At 43.8% G+C, this 20,341-nt stretch overlaps 1 protein-coding gene across 5 annotated transcripts; it reads left to right on the top strand.

Annotated features, from left to right (window-relative positions):
* The first annotated feature begins 422 nt into the window (after positions 1-422).
* On the top strand, positions 423-16,603 carry WSB1 (WD repeat and SOCS box containing 1). Of its 5 annotated transcripts, XM_084748285.1 has the most exons (9): positions 424-768; positions 5,116-5,284; positions 7,071-7,336; positions 9,767-9,898; positions 10,414-10,514; positions 12,845-13,017; positions 13,572-13,685; positions 14,894-15,001; positions 15,499-16,603. In XM_084748285.1, the coding sequence occupies exons 1-9, from the start codon at positions 729-731 to the stop codon at positions 15,656-15,658; spliced, it is 1,263 nt and encodes a 420-aa protein (XP_084604411.1). In that variant the 5' UTR covers positions 424-728; the 3' UTR covers positions 15,659-16,603. The 5 variants fall into 5 exon arrangements, with proteins under 5 accessions (XP_084604412.1, XP_084604411.1, XP_084604415.1 ...); XM_084748286.1 differs by lacking the exon at positions 14,894-15,001 and having other exon boundaries at positions 423-768; XM_084748289.1 differs by lacking the exons at positions 424-768; positions 5,116-5,284; positions 7,071-7,336 and adding an exon at positions 11,352-11,514 and having other exon boundaries at positions 9,880-9,898.
* The last annotated feature ends 3,738 nt before the right edge of the window (positions 16,604-20,341 follow it).

Raw genomic sequence — 20,341 nt, 5'->3', positions numbered from 1 at the left:
CCAGGGAGAACAGAGGCAGCTTTGGGGAGGCCTCAGAGGTGAGGCCCATCTGGGTCTCCTCCGTTAATTGAGTCTTCTCTAAAACCAGCTGGCTCACGTCCTGACAAACTCGGCACCACTATGCTAATTTTCATTGTATCTCTTTCATCATTGCAACCTTCACTTCCCCTGCACCACGGAGCCAGGGACGTAGCTAAATGGAGTTAAGCATCTGAAAAGTCTTTTTTTTTTTTTTTCCCCGGTTCAGTCACGGGCATTTTTATACTATCCTCTGCTTGTCTTCGACTTCAGAACCGCCTGCAGGTCGCTCGTTGAGGGGTCAACGCCCGCGCGTGAGCCCATAATGTCACGTCTCTTGCGTCGGGAGGCGGGGCCTGCTCGGCTGACGTCACGCGCCACACCCCGCCTCCCAGATATTATCAGTGCCGCCCGCCATCTTGTCCCAGTGTCTGGTTTGGCGGCGGAGGTGTTGGTGGGCTGTACAAGTCCGTGAGTGGAAGGCGCGCCGGCTCTTTTGTCTGAGTGTGACCCGCTGGCCCGGTCCCACATCTCCCGGTGATTTCCGCCGGGCATTCCGCAGAAGCCGCAGCGGCCGCCCGCACTCTCGATTCGGTCCCCACCACCCGGGAAGGACCGAGCCCGCGTCACGCCCCTCAGCCCCCGCCGTTTCCCTTCTCTCTGTCGCTGCGTCCCGAATCGAGTTCCCGGAATCAGACGGTGCCCCATAGATGGCCAGCTTTCCCCCGAGGGTCAACGAGAAAGAGATCGGTGAGGCCCAGGATGGAGTGGGAGCGCGGGGAGGACGGGCAGGCTGTGATGGGGCTGGCGCCGGGGCCGGGGGTGCCAAGCGGTGGGGTCGGGGGAGAAGCGGGAAGTCCGATGCCCAGGCGCATGAGAAACGGGGAACCCCGTGCCGAGACTCGGGAGAAGCGGGGAGAGGCGGGGACCGGCGCCGCGTGGCGGGAGGAAGCGGCCCCGCGATGGGCGTCGGCCGGGAGTGAATGGACCCGCGCCCCGGAGAGGGCCTCCGAGTTACTGTGAGGCCAGGCTTACCAAGCCCGCCGTACCCCGGTGCCACCATCAACAGCTCGGGCGCGACCCCGGTGCCACCTTCACAGCTCCGGAGCGGGTCCCAGATCCTGGGATTCTCTCTGCTTGGGGCTTGGATGTCGAGTGGCTCTCAAGGGTTCCTAGCATAGGCTAAGTGCCTGGCCTGTCTTAGGATATCTTGAGTCTGTGGTGGGGGAAAAAAAAGTGAACTTTTTGTGTCTTGAGATGCAATAGGAGGTAGAAGTTCCTGTATGTCAGGCACTCTAATGAGAAAGGGGCTGAAGAGGTGCCTGCCGGGTGGAAAACTTTCCCCCTTTTAAAGGATGGTGTTATGAAAGTGAAGGGTTCAAAGGCGAGGGAGCATCCTGCCTTATATACACGGTAGGAGCAGCGTGAAGATGCGACTGGAGGAGAAGGGGGGCTGTCATACAGAGGATGGAGTCTGGGAAAGGGCTCAAAAGTGGTCCCAGCGGCCACCTCTGCCACGCACCAGGCAGAAGACAGGACAATGGGGAGTGGAAGGGTGTGGACAGACCTGCCCAGAGGTCCCTTTAAAGTGCTTAGCATTATCTGAGTCCTCTCAAAGGAGCCACCTTTGAGGCCATTGTTTGAGATTCATTGAGTAAAAAAAATCATTAGCAGACACTGACATTACTACTTTTGTTTTGTTTGTTTTAATTTGGCCGGGCATGGTAACCCCAGCATTCAAGGCAAGCAGGATCTGTGATCAGAAGTCTAGTCTGCCCCAGCACTTAGGAGGCAGAGGCAGGCGGATCACTGTGAGTTCGAGGCCAGCCTGGTCCACAAAGCCAGTCCAGGACAGCCAAGGCTACACAGAGAAACCCTGTCTTGGAAAAAAAAAAAAAGAGCCTAGTCTGCATAGCTAGTTCCAGTAGCCAAGACTACAATAGTGAAATTCAGTTTTAAAAAATGACAGTGGTCAGTGAGCAGAGAGCCTTTTCCTTTTCCTGCTGTTGGTGTGGATGACTTTGTCAAGTGTTTAGAGGAGGTTTTCTTAGGAAGGATGAGAAACTGAGCTAATAAAAATTTTTTTTTCTTTTTTCTGTACTCAATTGGGTCCTCCCCCCCCCCCATCCCAGGATGAAGTTGAATGGCTGATTAGCAGGTGGCTTTAATATTAGTTTTATAACCATGTTAAAGTTACAGGAATCATTAAATTCCTGCTGGTTTTTAAACTGTATTTTAAAGCCAAGTGTTTTGAACTCAGACTCTTTAATTTTGTTTTATTATTCTTAGTAGTGCTAGGAATTAAACTCAGGACCTTGTGTATGCTAGGCAAGTGTTCTACCTCTGAACTGTGTCTCCTGGCCTCAAATTCTTAGGACTGAGCAATGGTTTTTCCTCTTTCATATATACCAATAACACTGTTCATATTTATCTGTACTTTGAAAACTTTTCTTGCCCTCTTTTGTTTGTTTGTTTGTTTGTTTGTTTGTTTCTCTGTGTAGCCGGGGCTGTCCTGAACTTGCTTTGTAGACCAGGCTGGCCTCGAACTCAAAAGCAAGTGCTGGGATTAAAGGTGTGCCCCACCACGCCCAGCATTCTTGCCCTCTTTTTCAAGGGACTACACAGTGCTTCTCAGCATACTTGCTAAGGGAAGATGATTCATCAAATACCTGCATATATATAAATTTTTTTTGGTTTTTTGACACAAGGTTTCTCTGTAGCCTTGGCTGTCCTGGATTCACTTTGTAGACGAGGCTGGCCTCGAACTCACAGTGATCCGCCTGCCTCTGCCTCCCAAGTGCTGGGATTAAAGGCCTGCGTCACCACCGCCCAGCTTTGATTTTTTTTTTTAAATAGTTTTTTTTTTCACTTTTGTGTCTCCTTATTTACTGGATATAATATAAAAGTGTAACTGTCAAATGTCTTGAATTTGGCCTTTCCTAAGCCAAGTTTCTTATTTCTTTGTATTTGAAGTGCCATTTGGATACAAAGGTTAGACATTTATTTCTCTGTGTGGCTTGGTGTTTGTGGATAAAGCCCCCCACCCCCTGGCATTAGTCTAGTCATGTCAAGTTTGGGTTTTCATATACATGCTGAAAGTAGAGGTAGGACTCCGTGAAGAGTTCTAGGACAGAGACGTAACTGCCGTGAGCTACTGCCCTCTTTACTTTAACAAGGCACTGTCACACTTCCTTTCTGGTTAGGGAATTGGAGGGCGGAATGTGAAGAACTTCAGTCTGGTTAGCCTAGTTGAGCAGTGACTCATGATGTAACTACTGTACAGATAGGTTGTGTTTTAGGGCCAGTTTCCCACGGCCAGTCAGTGTTGGGACCTAAGCCAGGGTCATGAAATTAAACATTTCTTACAATGCTAACATTAAACAGATGCAGCCATTAATTTTTTAAAAAAGCTCTTCAGCGTAAACCTTACTCCAGGTTGGTAATATTTTACTAGTTAGTGCTCAAGTATTTAAAACAGCTGATTAAAGTATAAAAATCACTTGGCGTGTCTGTTAGCCAGTAAGGAAACTTGAAGGCAATTAGAAAAACACTGACCATGTAACATTTATTTTACCGTTCTTATAGTGGTACTAGAATTTCTTGCATTTGAGGATGAGTTAGTTTATTGTTTCATGGATGTTGGTTGTTTGAACCAGCCACACCGGTATCTCTTATTAACACTTGATGAGGAAGAGCGGCCAAATGATTGTGGTCAAGATTTATTTTTGTCTTTGATTTCGGTTTTTGGAGACAGGGTTTCCCTGTGTAGCCTTGGCTGTCCTGGACTCGTTTTGTAGACCAGGCTGGCCTAGAACTCAGATCCACCTGCCTCTGCCTCCCAAGTGCTGGGATCAAAGGTGTGCGCCACCACTGCCCAGCTTGGATTTTTTTTTTTTTAAAGTAACTTTAAAATACAGGCCTAAACTCTTTTGTGGGACATGTAGTATTCTACTTAGGTTTACCTAGGACTTTCTCTTTTACATCTAATACTTCCCATTTCCTTAAAAAAAAAAGTAGAACTTTAAAACTTGCTTCCTTTATTTGTGAACAAGACCCGTTCTACTAAAATTCATGAAATTTGAACAGGAATCCCAGTTTTGGGAGGCAGGGCATATTAAGAGAATCCCAGTGGAAGGACCATTTAAGAGGGTAGGCTTGGAAAAATGCAGGAAGCCTGCCAACAGTGTGTTCTTTCTGAAGTTTATGGATGGAGAAGCCATCGTGCAGGCCTCTGCTCACCAGCTCGTGAGTCTTGTATCATACTCATGTGACTGCCGGTAAAATGAATGTGAGTTTATGTTGGTGGCTGCCTTTTGAATAAGTGGGGGTGCTCTATCACTTTGATAAAACCACACCAGAAAGTACAGTTTTGGGTACCACTTTTCTTTATTTTTTTGTTTTTTGGAAACAGGGTTTCTCTGTATAACCTTGGCTGCCTTGGACTCACTTTGTAGACCAGGCTGGCCTCAAATTCAGAGATGCACCTGCCTCTGCCTCCCGAGTGTTGAGCACCGAACCAGGGCCTCTCGTATGTTGGCAAGACCACTTGAGCCTAAGGGTTCCCTTTCGGTTTTTGAGACAGGGTTTCTCTGTATAATAAGCCTTGGCTGGCCTGGAAATCTCTTTGTAGACCAGGCTGGCCTCAAACTCACAGAGATCCACCTGCCTCTGCCTGAGTTAAGACAAAGTCTACTTCTCTTCTCTTTCTTTCTCTCTTTGCCTTTCTCACTTTCATGGGATCTGCCCATATATAGTCCAGGCTGGCCTGAAAGCCCCATCATCTTGCCCACCCCCCATTCACCGCCCTGAAACTTTGTGACAAGGTCTCCTGTAAACCACGCTGGCCTTGAACTCCTCCTTCCTGAGCCTTAGAAGTGGTGGGATGACTGGTGTGCCCACCGTACCTAGCGACATACTTAAATCTTGTATTGGAAAACCACTATCAAAACAAAACGAATCTCTAATGTTCTGTGAGTGGAGAGCAAACCAGACCTGTGTAGAAGAAAAGGAGAAAACCTCAGCCAACTCCAAAGTAACGTGAGCGCCATCTCAATCCCTTGTTATATAATCTCCTGCTTTGTTTTGTTTTGGTTTTAGTGAGATCGCGCACTATAGGGGAACTTCTAGCTCCAGCGGCTCCTTTTGACAAGAAATGTGGTGGTGAGAACTGGACAGTTGCTTTCGCTCCAGATGGTTCATACTTTGCGTGGTCACAAGGGTATCGTATAGTGACGCTCGTCCCGTGGTCCCAGTGCCTTAAGAACTTGTAAGACTTCTTTCTTCCTTTGTATTTGTAAGACTTACTGCTGTCTTTCAGTGTTGTTGGGTAATATTTAAGTTTTCCTTTATAGCCAGGGTTATAAGTGTGTTTGTAGTTGAAATTAGCATTGAGGATTTGTCTGAACCTGCCATCGTGGTGCATCTCTTTAATCCCAGCACTTGGAAGGTGGAGGCAAGTGGCTCTCTGAGTTCAAGACCAGCCTGATCTACACAGGACAGCCAGGGCTACATAATAGAGAGACTTTGTCTCAAAAAGGAAAAGGAAAAAAAAAGTTATCTGCGTGGGTGTGGTGGTACACACTGGGAAAGCAGAGGCAGATGATCTCATAGTAGACCAGCCTGGTCTACATAGTTGAAAAGGTCTGGACCTAATTTGTACATTGTTGAGTGTTTTAGTATTTCTCAGACAGTTATGCTCCTACCCCTACATCACTGAACCCCAGGGCCTTATAGGCTGGGGCCAATACTTTGCCAACTAACCTACACCCCTGTCTTCTGTTAAGTGTATGTATGTGAAAAGACAGATTAATTGTTGTGTCACACCACCTGGTCTTTGTTAGGTGAAACCATTTGCATTTACTTTGGGTTTCACACACTTTATTGGTTAACAGTAATGGATAAAAAGATTTTTCATTTGGGAGGCAGAGGCAGGTGGATCTCTGTGAGTTCGAGGCCAGCCTGGTCTACAAAGTAAGTCCAGGACAGCTAAGGCTACACAGAGAAACCCTGTCTCAAAAAACCAAAAAAAAGGAGACAGATTTTTCTCCTATAAGAAAGTTCTACTATGTGGGCTGGGTTGGCTCTAAACTCTTGATCCTGTCTTAGGCTGATGCTGTCTTCTGGGTGTGAGCCACTGCCTCTAGTTTATTGGAATAGAGGGGTGGGACTTTAGCCTAGGTACCTTCAAAACTCAGTGGGTAGCCTAGGGTGACTTTAAGCTTCTGATCTTTCGCACCTTTACTCAGAAGTGTTAGAATAACAGGGCATGCCAGCACACCCCATTTATGCTGGGATGGAGATCACACCTGGGGCTTCAGAGCTCTCGGGGTCTCTAGCTTCTAATTTTTAAAAACAATTCACATTAGGATCCTTAAAGGTGGATTATGTAATGCTTGATACTTTGGGAAATGAGCTAAATTAGTCCTTAAGTTTCATATTGAAGTTACCTTTTTTCTCATCATTTCTTCACTTCTGTGCATGAACAAAAAGTTACAAGTCTTAGGGTCACTACTGAGTGCACTTCCTGTGATAGAAGCTGTCTCAATTGAAATACACTGGCCAGTGCTGACACTGACAACAGTGCCCTCTCTCATGTAGACCCAGGCCTTACTCTGCTCTAGTAAGGAAGTCCTATTATTTGGTTTTTCTTTTTTCTTTTCTTTTTGTTTGTTTGGTATTTTAGAGACAGGCTTTCTCTGTAGATTTGGCTGTCCTGGACTTAACTTTGTAGACCAGGCTGGCCTCGAACTCACAGAGCTCTGCCTGCTTCTGCCTCCTGAGTGCTGGGATCACAGGTGTGCGCCACCATGCCCAGCTTGAAGTCCTATTATTTGGAAGGATAATAAGTTATAAATAGCTTTCATATTGATTATTCTTTCAGCCACCAATAGTTTTCGTGAGTTGAATTTGTCTGGTCTCATATTTCAGATACCAATTTTCCTTTCTGTAGAAATAATGTTATATTGTATTGGAAGATTTGACAAGTGTTAACAGTTAGTGTCTACAGAAGTTTGCTATAAAGAATAATTTATTTTCATTCTTTTCTCCCTCAGTCTTTTGCATGGTTCCAAGAATGTTACCAACTCAAGCTGTCTAAAATTGGCAAGACAAAATAGTAATGGTCAAAAAACTAAGCCCCGTGAACACATCATAGACTGTGGCGACATAGTCTGGAGTCTTGCTTTTGGGTCTTCAGTTCCAGAAAAACAGAGTCGCTGTGTTAATATAGAATGGCATCGGTTCAGATTTGGACAAGATCAGCTACTTCTTGCCACAGGCTTAAACAATGGTCGCATCAAAATCTGGGATGTATATACAGGTACGGGTTGTTTTATGATGGAAGCACTGGAATATGATTTGAGGACTTTAATGTATAGAAAAATGAGAATTGATGTGTCTTTATAATTGTTCTAACTCTTCAGTTAATAGTTTTTTGTTTTTTTCTTTTTCTTGGTTTTTTGAGACAGGGTTTCTCTGTTATCTTGGCTGTCCTGGACTCACTTTGTAGACCAGGCTGGCCTTGAACTCACAGCGATCCGCCTGCCTCTGCCTCCTGAGTGCTGGGATTAAAGGTGTGCGCCACCACGCCTGGCTTCAGTTCATAATTAATCTAGGAGAATAATAATAGAGTTCATACTTCTTGATAAAGTATGCAAAGCATGTATGGGCCTTATTTTAGTTAATTATTTATAAACTAATAATTTAGTTTAATAACTCAGCAAAATGTCTTACATGCTTTTCAATGATAGAGGTTTTCATGGGAAATCAGGTTTGTTTGTTTGTTTGGTATGTAAACTGTAGGGAAGGATGGCTTTCCCCCAAGCTCCTCCAGCTGTCACATTCCTGAGTGCCGGCATTGCAGGCACTCCCAGTCTTATGCAGTGCTGGGATCCAACTCCAGGCCTTCACATGCATGCTGTGCAAGCACCTATCAGCCAAGCCACTAATCAGAAGTTTGGTTCATTTCTTTTGTTTTTGAGACAGGGTCTCTCTATGTAGTCCTGGCTGTCTTGGAACTCACTATGTAGACTAGGCTGACCTTAAACTTGCAGGGATCTGCTGCTTCTGCTTTTGCCTCCCAAGTGCTGGGGTAAAAGGCATGTACCACCGTGCCCAGCTTGCAATTCAGACTTTAATCTATCTAACCTTCATGAGGTTTTAGTCATTATCCAATGTCTAACCATGTAAGTTGAGAAGTTGAATTCTTGCTGGGTGGTGGTGGCACACACCTTTAATCCCAGCACTTGGGAGGCAGAGGCAGGTGGATCTCTGTGAGTTCCGAGGCCAGCCTGGTCTACAGAGCAAGTTTCAAGATGGCCAGAGCCGCTACACAGAGAAGCCCTGTCTTGAAAAACGAAAACAGAGCTGGGCGTGGTGACACATGCCTTTAATCCCAGCCCTCGGAAGGCAGAGGCAGGCAGATCGCTGTGAGTTTGAGGCCAGCCTGGTCTACAAAGCTAGTCTGGGACAGCCAAGGCTACACAGAAAGACCCTGTCTCGAAAAACCAATAAATAAATAAATGAAAAACAAAAACAAAAAAAGAAAGAAAAGTTGAGTTCTTTGAGCAATTAAGGGTTCGAAGTGGGATGTGGTGCATGTCTTTAATTTCAGCACTCAGGAGGCAGAGGCAGATCTCTGAGTTTGAGGCCAGATTGATTTATGAGCTCTAGGTTAGTTAGGGCTTTGTAGAAAGACCCTGTCACAAAACAAAACAAAGAAAAGTAAGTGTTCAAACAGGCATGCTGACATAAACACAGTGATCCCAATATGGAGAAGGCTGAGTGGCCAGCCTGGTTTACATAGCAACTTGAAGGCAGCACGAACAGCACAGCAAGATCCTGTCTCCACCAAGGATGAGAAGGAAGCTCAGTGGTAACGTAGTTGATGAACAGTGCTTTGAACCCCAGCTCCGATGCCCAGCAGTACAAGAAGAAAAGGAGAGTTTTGGTTTTGCTCTAGTGTGTGTTCACAAACATAAACTAATTTAAGTGGCATTGAAGCAAGATCTGCCGCAGAACACAGACAGTGATAATGACATTGGATTGGGGACAAGGAAACAGTTTCATCGGCTTATTGGGGAAAATTTGAGATGACCACAAATTTTTCTAGAAAACAAAACTTCTAGTAACTGGATCGATGTGAGTTCAAGGCCAGCCTGGTCTACAAAGCGAGTCCAGGACAGCTAGGGCTACACAGAGAAACCCTGTTTCGAAAAACTAAAAACATTAAAAAAAAAAAGTTGGGAGAGAGATAATGTTTACTTTGTGGGGCATTTTATAGCCCAAGGCCATGGAAATAAAAAGCAAAGAGAAAATTTGATAGTTTGATACTGTTTTAAAGCTGTACTTTATTTATTTTTTTTTTTTTTTACTTTTTATTTATTTTTTTGAGACAGGATTTCTCTGTGTAGCCCTGACTGTCCTTGACTCACAGAGATCTGCCTGTGTGCTACCACCCCTGGCTAGGGGGCTAATTTGATCTAAAGGGTTTCTGACATTTCAGCCATTCTTCTACATTTTGCTAATAAATGCAGGGTTTGTTATCTTGGGAAGAAATTACTTAAAAATCCAAGCAATGAATCCTCACAAGTAAAAACAGCCACTAATACTAAGTGAAGTAGTTTACTCCATAAAACAAGGAGGTACCCGAGAATGTCTGCTCAGTGTTTACAGTTACAAACCTATAAAAATAGAAGATAAGAACTAATTGATTTTGTCTTTTTTTTTCTCTCCTTTTAATCACATTTAGGAAAACTCCTCCTTAATTTGGTGGACCACATTGAGGTGGTCAGAGACTTAACATTTGCTCCAGATGGGAGCTTAATCCTTGTGTCAGCTTCAAGAGACAAAACCCTGAGAGTGTGGGACCTGAAAGACGATGGTAAGTGTGTCTTCTGACTTCTCCCCAACTGGGGAAAAGAGTGGGTTTTGTTGGTTTTTGTTATTTCAAGACAGAATTTCTCTGTGTAGCCCTGGCTGTCCTGGACTCACTTTGTAGACCTGGCTGGCCTCGAACTCACAGCGATCTGCCTGCCTCTGCCTCTCCAAGTGCTGGGATTAAAGGCGTGAACCATGGCGCCTGGCCCGTATAATTTTATCAAGCAACAGACACTATCCTTTGTGAGTTCGAAGCCAGTCTGGTCTACGTAGTAGTTGTAGAATAGTCTGGGCTACATTGAGAGAACCCTGCCTTGGGAATAAAGGAAGGAAAGCAAGCAAGCAAGAAGGCGGCACATATGGAAGGCCTCTCTGTATGTGTATGTATGTATATATACATATATACACACACACGTTTTTCAGCTATAAAAGCTTGATAACTGTAAACTACTGTCATGTCAGTCAAGGTGCTACTGATTTGAAATGCATTCTCCTGACACAGATGCTTCTTTTTCTTAGGAAACATGATGAAAGTATTGCGGGGACACCAGAACTGGGTGTACAGTTGTGCATTCTCGCCCGACTCTTCTATGCTGTGTTCAGTTGGAGCCAGTAAAGCAGTACGTGTCAGAGTTCTTGTACATGTTATGGGAATTGGATGATGATGTATGCTTAATCATTTTAAATCTAAGTAACCTTAAGTCTGTGCTCGGTGTCATGAGTATCTTAAATGCTTTATTTCATGATGGAGAGAATTTGCATGCAGAATATTAGTTATTTGTAAATTGAGAAATTGAATTGCTTTTAGAGATGCTTGTAAAATGAAGAGTTAGTCATAGTCAGTTTTTTTGTGAAATCTAGCAACTCTTATGTGCTATAGACAATCTAGTTCATTTTAAAGATATTTCCTTTCTAAATAATTTCTTTGTTTTTGTTTTGTCCAGTTTGCTGGGGTTCTTTTGTTGTTGTTTATTCATTCATTCCTTTATTTATATTTTGTCCCAGCTGATGCTGGACATTTAACTGAAAAAAAAAAAGTAATTAAAAATGTAATAAAATTAGCACATGTATGTACTAGACTGAATTATAGGCGAAGCTGCACATAGTTTTGCAGTGTGCCTATTGCCAGCTTAGTGATTATTGAGGGTGGTGCTTTTAGTGAACTGTCAGTTTATTAGCTCTAAGTTAAAGCAGCATTGAGTATTAATGAAACTGGCTGAGCTCCAAATATGCGCAGTGATCACAAAACTCTTTGGACTAATGGGGGTGGGGGTTGTGGCTAGATAAAGACATTTTACCAAAAAGTGTGTTAAAATGGTGGCTGTGAATGTTAGAAGTTTAGAACAAAATAGCTTAGGTTTGTTTTTTGTTTTTTAATCATAAAAACAAGCTAGATGTTGACATTGCTGTTTTTAGGCTGTGTGTTTTCCATATGCTTCTTGCTTTCCCTGTCACAGGTGGTGGCAGCAATATTGGTGTGATTGAGGTTATGCTGGCACCACTCGCACACAGGCGCACATGGTGTTAGCTGGGCAGAAAGAGTGGCATCTCTGGCTACCGGGCTGGGGGCGACCTTTACCATAGGATGAAGTAACCTTGCATTCGGCTGCAAGGTGTACTGTACGTACACAGGTGCTGGTCGACGGCCACTTTCTGCTTTTCTTTCTTTTCTCTTCTTTTTTCTTTTTTCTTCCCCCTTTAAAAATAATTTCTCCCACAGTAAAACCCAGACTCGTGAGTAAATTGATCTTCTAGTTTGGTGGAATTGAGAGTCTGACAAGCGAGCCCTATTTAATGTAAGATAACTGGTTTTTGAGTGCTTTCTCTGCTTTTTAGAATTCTTAAGATACTGGCAGTACCTTAAGTCACTGGCCCAGTTACTGTACTTACTTTCCTTTGGAAATAATTAATGTGTACAGAAAAGAAGTAGCATGAAGGATTGCTCTATCTACTTCAAGAGGAGGGCTGCGGTCTCACTAGGCTTGCTTGCTGTAAACCTCCAAGTTCACGTTTAACCTGACAGACTGCAGTAAGCACTAGAGCCCTGTCTAGAGCTACTTGAGAGGCAGAGGCAAGTGGGTCACAAATTCAAGGCCAAGGCCAGCCTGGGCTACTTAAAGGCCAGCCTGGGCTTCTTGGTGAGATATTGCCTCAAAGCAAAAAACCAGCAAAACTTATTTGGAACTCTTCTGCACAGTCTTGGATGTTTAAAATCTAAACTGTATGTGAACTTATTTTTAAGCAGTTTCATTGTTTTATGTTGAAAATAACTAATAGATTATAGTCATTTTGGGGAAAAAATAAATGTTAAGTCCTGATTACAAAAAATGTTATAATTAAATATATATAAAAAAAATAACATGTTTACTTGTAATGTGGTTTAACATCCTTGTTTGTTTGCCAGTAAAATTACATTTGGCTGTGAAAATTCTCTTTGCTTGCAGTGTCTGTTTCTCTTCCTAGGCTCTCGTGGTGACCCAAGCCTATTGTAAACAAGTGATTATCTCAAAGGGAGATGCCAATGGAGTAACAATTTGCTAACATTACATTTTCTGTCTGTATATATTTTTAAAAATTGATAGTTTCTGGAAAAAAGAGAAAGGGGTTTGTAATACTTAACCCTATTTATTTCTGTATATTTTAGTTAATTAGTTTTTGGAATAAATGGATCTCAGTATTTGTGGTTAAATTACATTGCCTTTATTTTCCCTTTAGGCTTATTTTTTAAATTAACATTTAACAGAAACATTTGAGATAGAAATTTGCATGTCTGCTTTAATTAACTTAAAGACTGATTTTTAATCTATGACACTGAGCATATTCTTTATATTACTTGTAATTTGTAATTAATTTAATATAATGTTAAAGTAGCAGTTGTAGTTTAAGATGTGCCCCTTTGTCCTCTGTGTGACTGAGTGAAACTATAACATTTGCCTTTTTATAATTTCAGGTTTTCCTTTGGAATATGGATAATTACACCATGATAAGGAGACTAGAAGGGCATCACCATGATGTTGTAGCTTGTGACTTTTCTCCTGATGGAGCATTGCTAGCTACTGCATCTTATGATACTCGTGTGTATGTCTGGGATCCACACAGTGGAGACATTCTAATGGAATTTGGGTGAGTACAATATGAATTATTATCAGTCTGATATCCAACTTTGGCTTTCACTATAGCTTTGAAGAATTTACTCGTAAAATTAGAATCCTCAACCAAGTGTACAATGAATAGTCCCATTATGTGAGCACTTGAATAATGCAAAGCTTTAGACAACTCAGAGTAAGCCTAGCTCTTACTAGGTACGTAACAGTGCCCTACTAAGGGTGTCATGCCTGAGGAAAGTGTTAAACAGAAGTTGGACTTAAATGCTGTGAGCTTTGTGAAAAGAGGTGAACAGTTCTTTCAGAAGCCCTCGCTTTTGTTGCCAGTTGTAGCAGGGAAGCTCAGTTGCTGTGTCCCTTAGCTGAAGGACAGTCCTCTGTGCATGGCCCTGTGCTGAGCCCTCAGCTTCCTATGGCATTTAGCTTAGCTGTAACAGCTTTCTTCCCGTGTTAGCTGTATCATCAAAGCCCCGCTTTAAACCTTATCCAGAGGCCAATGAGCTTGGTACCAAGCCCATTTTGTTTCTTGAATTGATTCTGAAATCAATCCACTGAGAATATGTCTGCTCCCAGGCACCTGTTTCCCCCACCTACTCCAATATTTGCTGGAGGAGCGAATGACCGATGGGTACGAGCTGTGTCTTTCAGTCATGATGGACTGCATGTTGCAAGCCTTGCTGATGATAAGTAAGTATATGGAGTAGAATTCTAACTATAGCCATACTTTTTTTTTCTCCTGAGACAAGGTTTCTCTGTGTAGCCCTGGCTGTCCTGGACTCACTTTGTAGACCAGGCTGGCCTCGAATTCAACAGTCTACCTGCCTCTGCCTCCTGAGTGCTGTGATTAAAGGCGTGCACCACCACACCTGGCCTATATTCATACTTTTTAATGTTTTTTTTTTCATCCTTCTACTTAATGAAAGAAAGCATGTTTTAACTTAACACTTTTCTATAGCTAGATTGAGGTTTTTGTGGGGGAGGGGTTATTTGTTCACTTGTTTATATTTGAAATGGTCTTGGTATGTGGGCCAGGTTGATCTTGAACTTACGACCCTTCTACCTCTGGCCCTGAGTGCTGGGAATTCAGTGTGGACCGTGCTCATCCTGTAACTGGCTGTCCCTTTGAACAGCACCTTGGGAGGTGCTGCTTTTTGCCCAGCTGTCTATGGTGTTACACTGCTGTAAGTTGGTAGCCACTGTTTGTGAGATTAGGCAAATGTAGAAAAAAGTAAAGCAGATTGTGTTATAATTATCTGTAAGAAAATGAGAAAGCAGCCAGACATGGTGGCGCACGCCTTTAATCCCAGCACTCAGGAGGCAGAGGCAGGTGGATCGCTGTGAGTTGGAGGCCAGCCTGGTCTACAAAGTGAGTCCAGGACAGCCAAGGCTATACAGAGAAACCCTGTCTCGAAAAACAAATGAGAAAGAAAAGAAAACGAGGACGCTTCCAGCCGTGAAGGCTACAGGTTCAAACACATGAGGTTACAGAGCCATGCCTTGTAATCTCTTTGGAGTTTATCCAAATGACCAACTTGTAATTGTATCAGTTGTAAAATAGTCTGTATATAGAGCACAACAGTATAGAATATGGAGCCTCATGCCTGTAATTGCAGCACGTGGGAAACTGAAGCAGGAGGGTTCCAGCTTAGGGTAAGTAGTGAGGCCCTATCTCAAACAAAACAAAAGTTGCATTAGCTGGGCGGAGACCACACATGCCTGTAACCCCAGCTCTCGGTAGCAAAAGCAGGAAAGACCGGGACTTGCAGGCTGGTCGTTACACACGAGCCTGCCTCATCCAAAGTTACCACTGTCTTTGAGAGAGACTTGTGTGTGTGTGTTCTCAGAGTTAGAAGCACTGCTTTCTGACTCACTCAACTCCCTTATCTCCCTTCTAGAATGGTGAGGTTCTGGAGAATTGATGAGGATTGTCCGGTACAAGTTGCACCTTTGAGCAACGGTCTTTGCTGTGCCTTTTCCACTGACGGCAGTGTTTTAGCTGCTGGGTAAATACATCTTTCCTGTTTCTTTTTCCTTTGAAGATTTGTTTTGACTTTGTGTGGGGGTGTTTTTGCATGCGTGTGCACCATGTGCACGTAGTACCTGTGGAGGCCAGAAGAGGGTGTGATCTAGAGCTGGATGTGAGCCGCCAGGCAGGAGCCGGAGCCCTGGTCTTCAGGAAAAGCACTGAGCATTCCTAACAGCTGGGCTGTTTCTCGAGCCCCCTCTCTTGTTTCTTAAGAGAGAAAAATTCTGTAAACTTCCTAGAAAACTATTTTTAATCCTGTTACTGCCTTGTCCTGAAGTACATCATTGGTTAGTTCTTTTAGATTTGAAGGTGAGATGTGTGACCCTGATACACAGCTGTAGGATGTGGGATTCATGTAGTTGAGTGACTGTGACTGATACACAGCTGTAGGACATGGGATACATGTAGTTGGGTGTCTGTGACTGATACACAGTAGTTGGGTGACTGTGCTTTTGTTTGTCTATTTCTCTAAAGGACACATGACGGAAGTGTGTATTTTTGGGCTACTCCAAGGCAAGTCCCTAGCCTTCAACATTTATGTCGTATGTCGATCCGAAGAGTGATGTCCACCCAAGAAGTCCAGAAACTGCCTGTTCCTTCCAAAGTTTTGGAGTTTCTGTCCTACCGGGTTTAGAAGGAAGACTGCCTTTCCTGGTAGGCCTGACACAACACCCTTACAAAACACCTCCAGCTCTGCCAACCAGCTCAAGCATCTGTTCTTGATGGCTCAGAAGATTTATTTAACTTGATCAATGCTTACACTTCATTCTGTTAGTTGGACTTTTAAGGCATTATTTATAGACCATAGGAGAAATATTTCTGAACATATCATGTAATTTTTAAAAAGATTAACTGTGAAAACATATACATACATGTATATATTTAGATATGAGCTGCTATGTATTGAATGGGCGGCCTTTTTAGTTTTCTAACTCTTAGCTTTGACCTGTATATGTATATATAGCTTCAGTAGAGCCACTGTGTATACGTGCTGTTTGTTGGAGCAAATTCAGTGGAATCCTTGCTCTTTTTTATTTGAGGGCACTGAGTTTAGATGATGCTGAGTTAAAGCATAGGAAGTGGGATTGATAAGTATGGATGGTGCCGAACTGACTGGTGAGAGAGAGTTTTTGTATATGAAAAAGACTTTCCAAAAGTATGGTATGTCAAGGAGTTTGTGACATTAAAAAAAAAAAACACAACCCAACAACCACCACAACAAAAAGAACCAGGAAGGCAGCTAGAAAAAAGGTGGCATCTCTGTAGGCCTTAACTTTGGAGAGCAGATACTTAGCCCTCAGAGACTAAGGTATTATGCATTCTTGTCAATTTGAAAAATATATCTACTGTATTATTATTATTTTACTACTAAGGGACAATTATTTTAAGACTGGGCTTTTTTTTTTAAACATTCTGTTTCTGCAGAGGATGATATTGGTAACTTACCAAAGAGACTCAACACAATATGTCTGCTTTAGCCTTTTATTTATCTTACCTGCAGATGTTGAGAATGTATGTATTATGTAAAATGCTTGTTTTATATCTTTGTTGAGTTTTTTAATTAAAAGTCATAAAATAATGCATTGTACACGATTGTTTCGTGTGTTGCATTGTGTGGTGCCTTTGTCCAGCTTCACTGTAGTAAGGCTAATGGTGGGCCCACTAGCATGTGAGGAAGAGACCATGTGAAGGAAGGCATTGCTTCCTGAGCACATGCATGCTGTTGTGTTCTGGGAGCAATGCCTTACTTGTACCTAAATCTGTAGAGTAAAGGAAAACAGCTCTGAGCAAAAGAATATCTTTTAGAGCAACAGCTCGAATTAAACCTGCTGGTTAGGCTGGGCTTGGTGGTGCACACCTTTACTCCCAGCACTCGGGAGGCAGAGGCAGGCAGATCGCAGTGAGTTCGAGGCCAGCCTGGTCTACAAAGTGAGTCCAGGACAGCCAAGGATACACAGAGAAACCAAAAAACAAATAACCCTGCTGGTTAAATGGTAGCCCGGGTCCTTGAAGAAGACTAACACACTGGTAGCCACGCATGATCTCAAGGGGGTGATGGGCTCCTGAGAATGGGTGTTCTTCTTGTTAGCTATGTTAAACTATACGGAAGTGGTTATGAAAGCCAGAAAAGAATCCAAGTAATTTCTCAAGTGTCCTCTATATTACACAAGAAGCAAAGGCACTTCTTCTAAGGTCTTAAGGTTTTTTCCCCCTGCATTTCACTTGTATATCTACTATAGTTTTAAAAATAAGATTTAAATCCCAGCACTCAGGATGAAAAGGCAGGGGGATCTCTGAGTTTGTGGTCAACCTAGTCTACAAAGCAAGTTCCAGGATAGCCAGGACGACACAGAGAAGCACTTTCTCAAAGAAGGAAAGAGAGGCTTAAAAAAACGTTAAATTAAAAATTTAATCGCATTTTAAATATATCAAAAATAGGATCTTAAAAATTATGATTAATCGCCAACAGGATGTTTACTTTTCTTTCTTTTTTTTTTTTTTGGCTTTTTGAGACAGGGTTTCTCTATGTAGCCTTGGCCATCCTGGACTCACTTTGTAGACCAGGCTGGCCTCGAACTCACAGAGATCCGCCTGCCTCTGCCTCCCGATTGCTGGGATTAAAGGCGCGCGCCACCACGCCCGGCTTGGATGTTTACTTTTCATAGCCACACCCAACACCAGTGATGTAAAGACATTTAGTTGAATGATCCATGCTCTGCTGTTGGCAGCCTCAGAGCCATAGGAAAGGGACACAGCAGAATGCAAACAGATGCAAACATGCCTGGGCTTCCTTTTGCCTTAGAGAGGAAGGGGGCTCTACATGGCCAAAGGGAGGCAGGGAAAAAGGTGGTTGGGCTCGCCCTTGGGTCAGCTTCTAGCTATGTGATTTCAGATTGAGGTTGCTTTTCTTGGGGTGTATTCCTTGCCACAGCTATACCATTTGGAGAACTGGCAAGAAATTAGTGACATTCAGATTTGATTGCCCGGGTTTTTATTTTGTTTTGAGACAGGGTCTTAACTATGTAGCTCACCCTGGGTGACCTTTAATAACTCACAGAGATCCTCCTATTTCCCTACTACCTTAACGATGCATACCACTTTAAGACCTGTAACCCGAGCTTAGGTTGGCAAACCCTCGGTTTATGATCCTTGAAATTCCTTGCCTGCTTGTGATTGAGATAAAGTTGGTTTGGTCTGGTCTGCATTGTCCTAAGGGCAGCAAGAGCTATGACTGGAGGGAACTAGCATGATTCTTAGTCTAGGCAGTGGGCTTGGCTGCCAGCCGAGCTCGAGGATAAGAAAAGAAAAGGCATGAGAAGTTAAACATTGTCTTACACAGAAACCATGGAGGCCATGAAGACTTGGAGGTGCTGGAGCATTCTGTCTGTGCAGCTCCCACCAACTGCTGGCCTCACTGCATTTTAGCTATAGAGCACACAGATCAAGAACAGATGACTACAGGGCGGAAGACGTAGTCAGTGGAGAAGGGTCCTTGCTGCCAATCCTTGAGGACCAGAGTGTAGAGCTTCCATGGTGGAAGAGAGAACTGGTTGGCACAAGTGTCTGACCTGTACCACTTTCACTTGTGGGCATCCCTTCCCCATCGCTAAATCCATAAGGAGATAACCACAGGAGCTGATCTACTGCTATGTTGCTTCGTGAGCACTGAGTACCAGCATGACATGCAGAGAACTCAGAAGTTTACAGAACTCAGATCTGATGTGTAGAGAGCTTATGTCCACCATATGACCTTGTTCAAAACAAAAATGAGGTGTCTGTGGGATGGTCAAGTCTTCAAATGTATGTGTGTGTATAAGGAAGTATTCACTGGCTACGTGCATAGTGCACACACACATCCAGTGAATGTGAGCGGTATTCACAGCAAAAGCACTCAGTTCAGTGCAACTGCAAGTAGGTTGTTTGAGCTATTAAGATAAATGTTCTTCTAGTCAGTTTTTTAACATAGGACCCAGGGCTGAAGGGCCAGCTCACTGGCTGCTCTTCTAGAGGACTGGGGTTCAGTTCCAGCACACAACTGTCGGTAACCCCAGTACTAGGCAATCTGAGCCCTTTCCTGGTATCCTTTGGCATGAGGCATGCATGTGGTGCGCAGTAGAGTTATGCATGAGTTTATTGCTTCAATAAGAGCATAGAGGCATAGAGCCAGGTGTGGTGGTGCACACCTTCACCAACACTCTGAGGCAGAGGCAAGTGGACCTCTGAGGCCAGCCTGGTCTTTGGAACTCTCTAGAGAATTCCAGGACAGCCAGGGCTATTACATAGAGAAAGGGGGCGGGGGGAGAGCGCATTGATAGAGTTGGGCACAGTGGCACATGTCTTTAATCCCAGTGCTCAGGAGGCAGAGGCAGGCATCAGGATCTCTCTGGGTTCAAGGACAGCCTGGCTTACAAATCGAGTCGAGGGCAGTCAAGGCTACACAGAAACCCCCTGTTTTGAAAGAAAAATAGGTGGTTGAGGATATAAATAGAGCCAGGACTGAGGACACATGTAAGCTGGGAAGCACAGGGCCCCAAACACAAAAATGCATGTTCTCAGTATCATCTGGACAATTACTGAGAAAAAGGGTAGTCATTAATTGTGCTTTTTTTTTTTTTTTTGTATTTTGAGACAAGGTTTCTCTGCCTGGCTCTGCTTCCCGAGTGTCCTGATGAAAGGTGTGTACCCCCCCCCATACCCGGCAAGGGGTTTGTACTCTTATAAAAATGACCTTAGAGGCTGGGCGAGGTGGTACACGCCTTGGGAGGCAGGGTTCAAGGCGGATCACTGTGAGTTCAAGGGCAGCCTGGTCTACAAAGCAAGTCTAGGACAGCCAAGGCTACACAGAGAAACCCTGTCTTGACAAACAAACACAGAAATGACCTTAGAGATATCTCCATCCTGTTAAGATATGAGGAAGAGCAATGAACTGGGCCTTTACAGTCCCTGACGGTGCTGGCTCCTCGTCTGACTTGCACCTTCCAGAGCTGTGAGGACTGTCTGTTGTGTCTAAGCCATCCAATCTATGTGCTTTGTAACAGCAGGGCAGATAGACCTGCAATAGTGCCTCCTTGTACAAGCAAGGAGTAAGCCCTGCTACAGCACAGAGCAAGCCACTTCTACGCAGTCCCCACTAATAAGGTCTGAAGCTGGAAACTCCTGGACAGGCTTGTTTTGAAGGCTTGAGGCTTACTTTAAAGGCTCTTTGAGGTAGGGTCTGCCTGGTCACTCAACGCTGGGGAGTTGAGACAGTTATACCCTACCCTTACTTCTGGCTTAGCTCTACCTCCTAACCTGCCACCGTTTGAGCAACGCAACC

Source organism: Acomys minous (assembly GCF_964271855.1).
Source record: "Acomys minous genome assembly, chromosome: 12".
NCBI lineage: Eukaryota > Metazoa > Chordata > Mammalia > Rodentia > Muridae > Acomys > Acomys minous.
The sequence above is the reverse complement of the archived record's forward strand: the minus strand, read 5'-3'. Positions and strand labels throughout refer to the sequence as shown.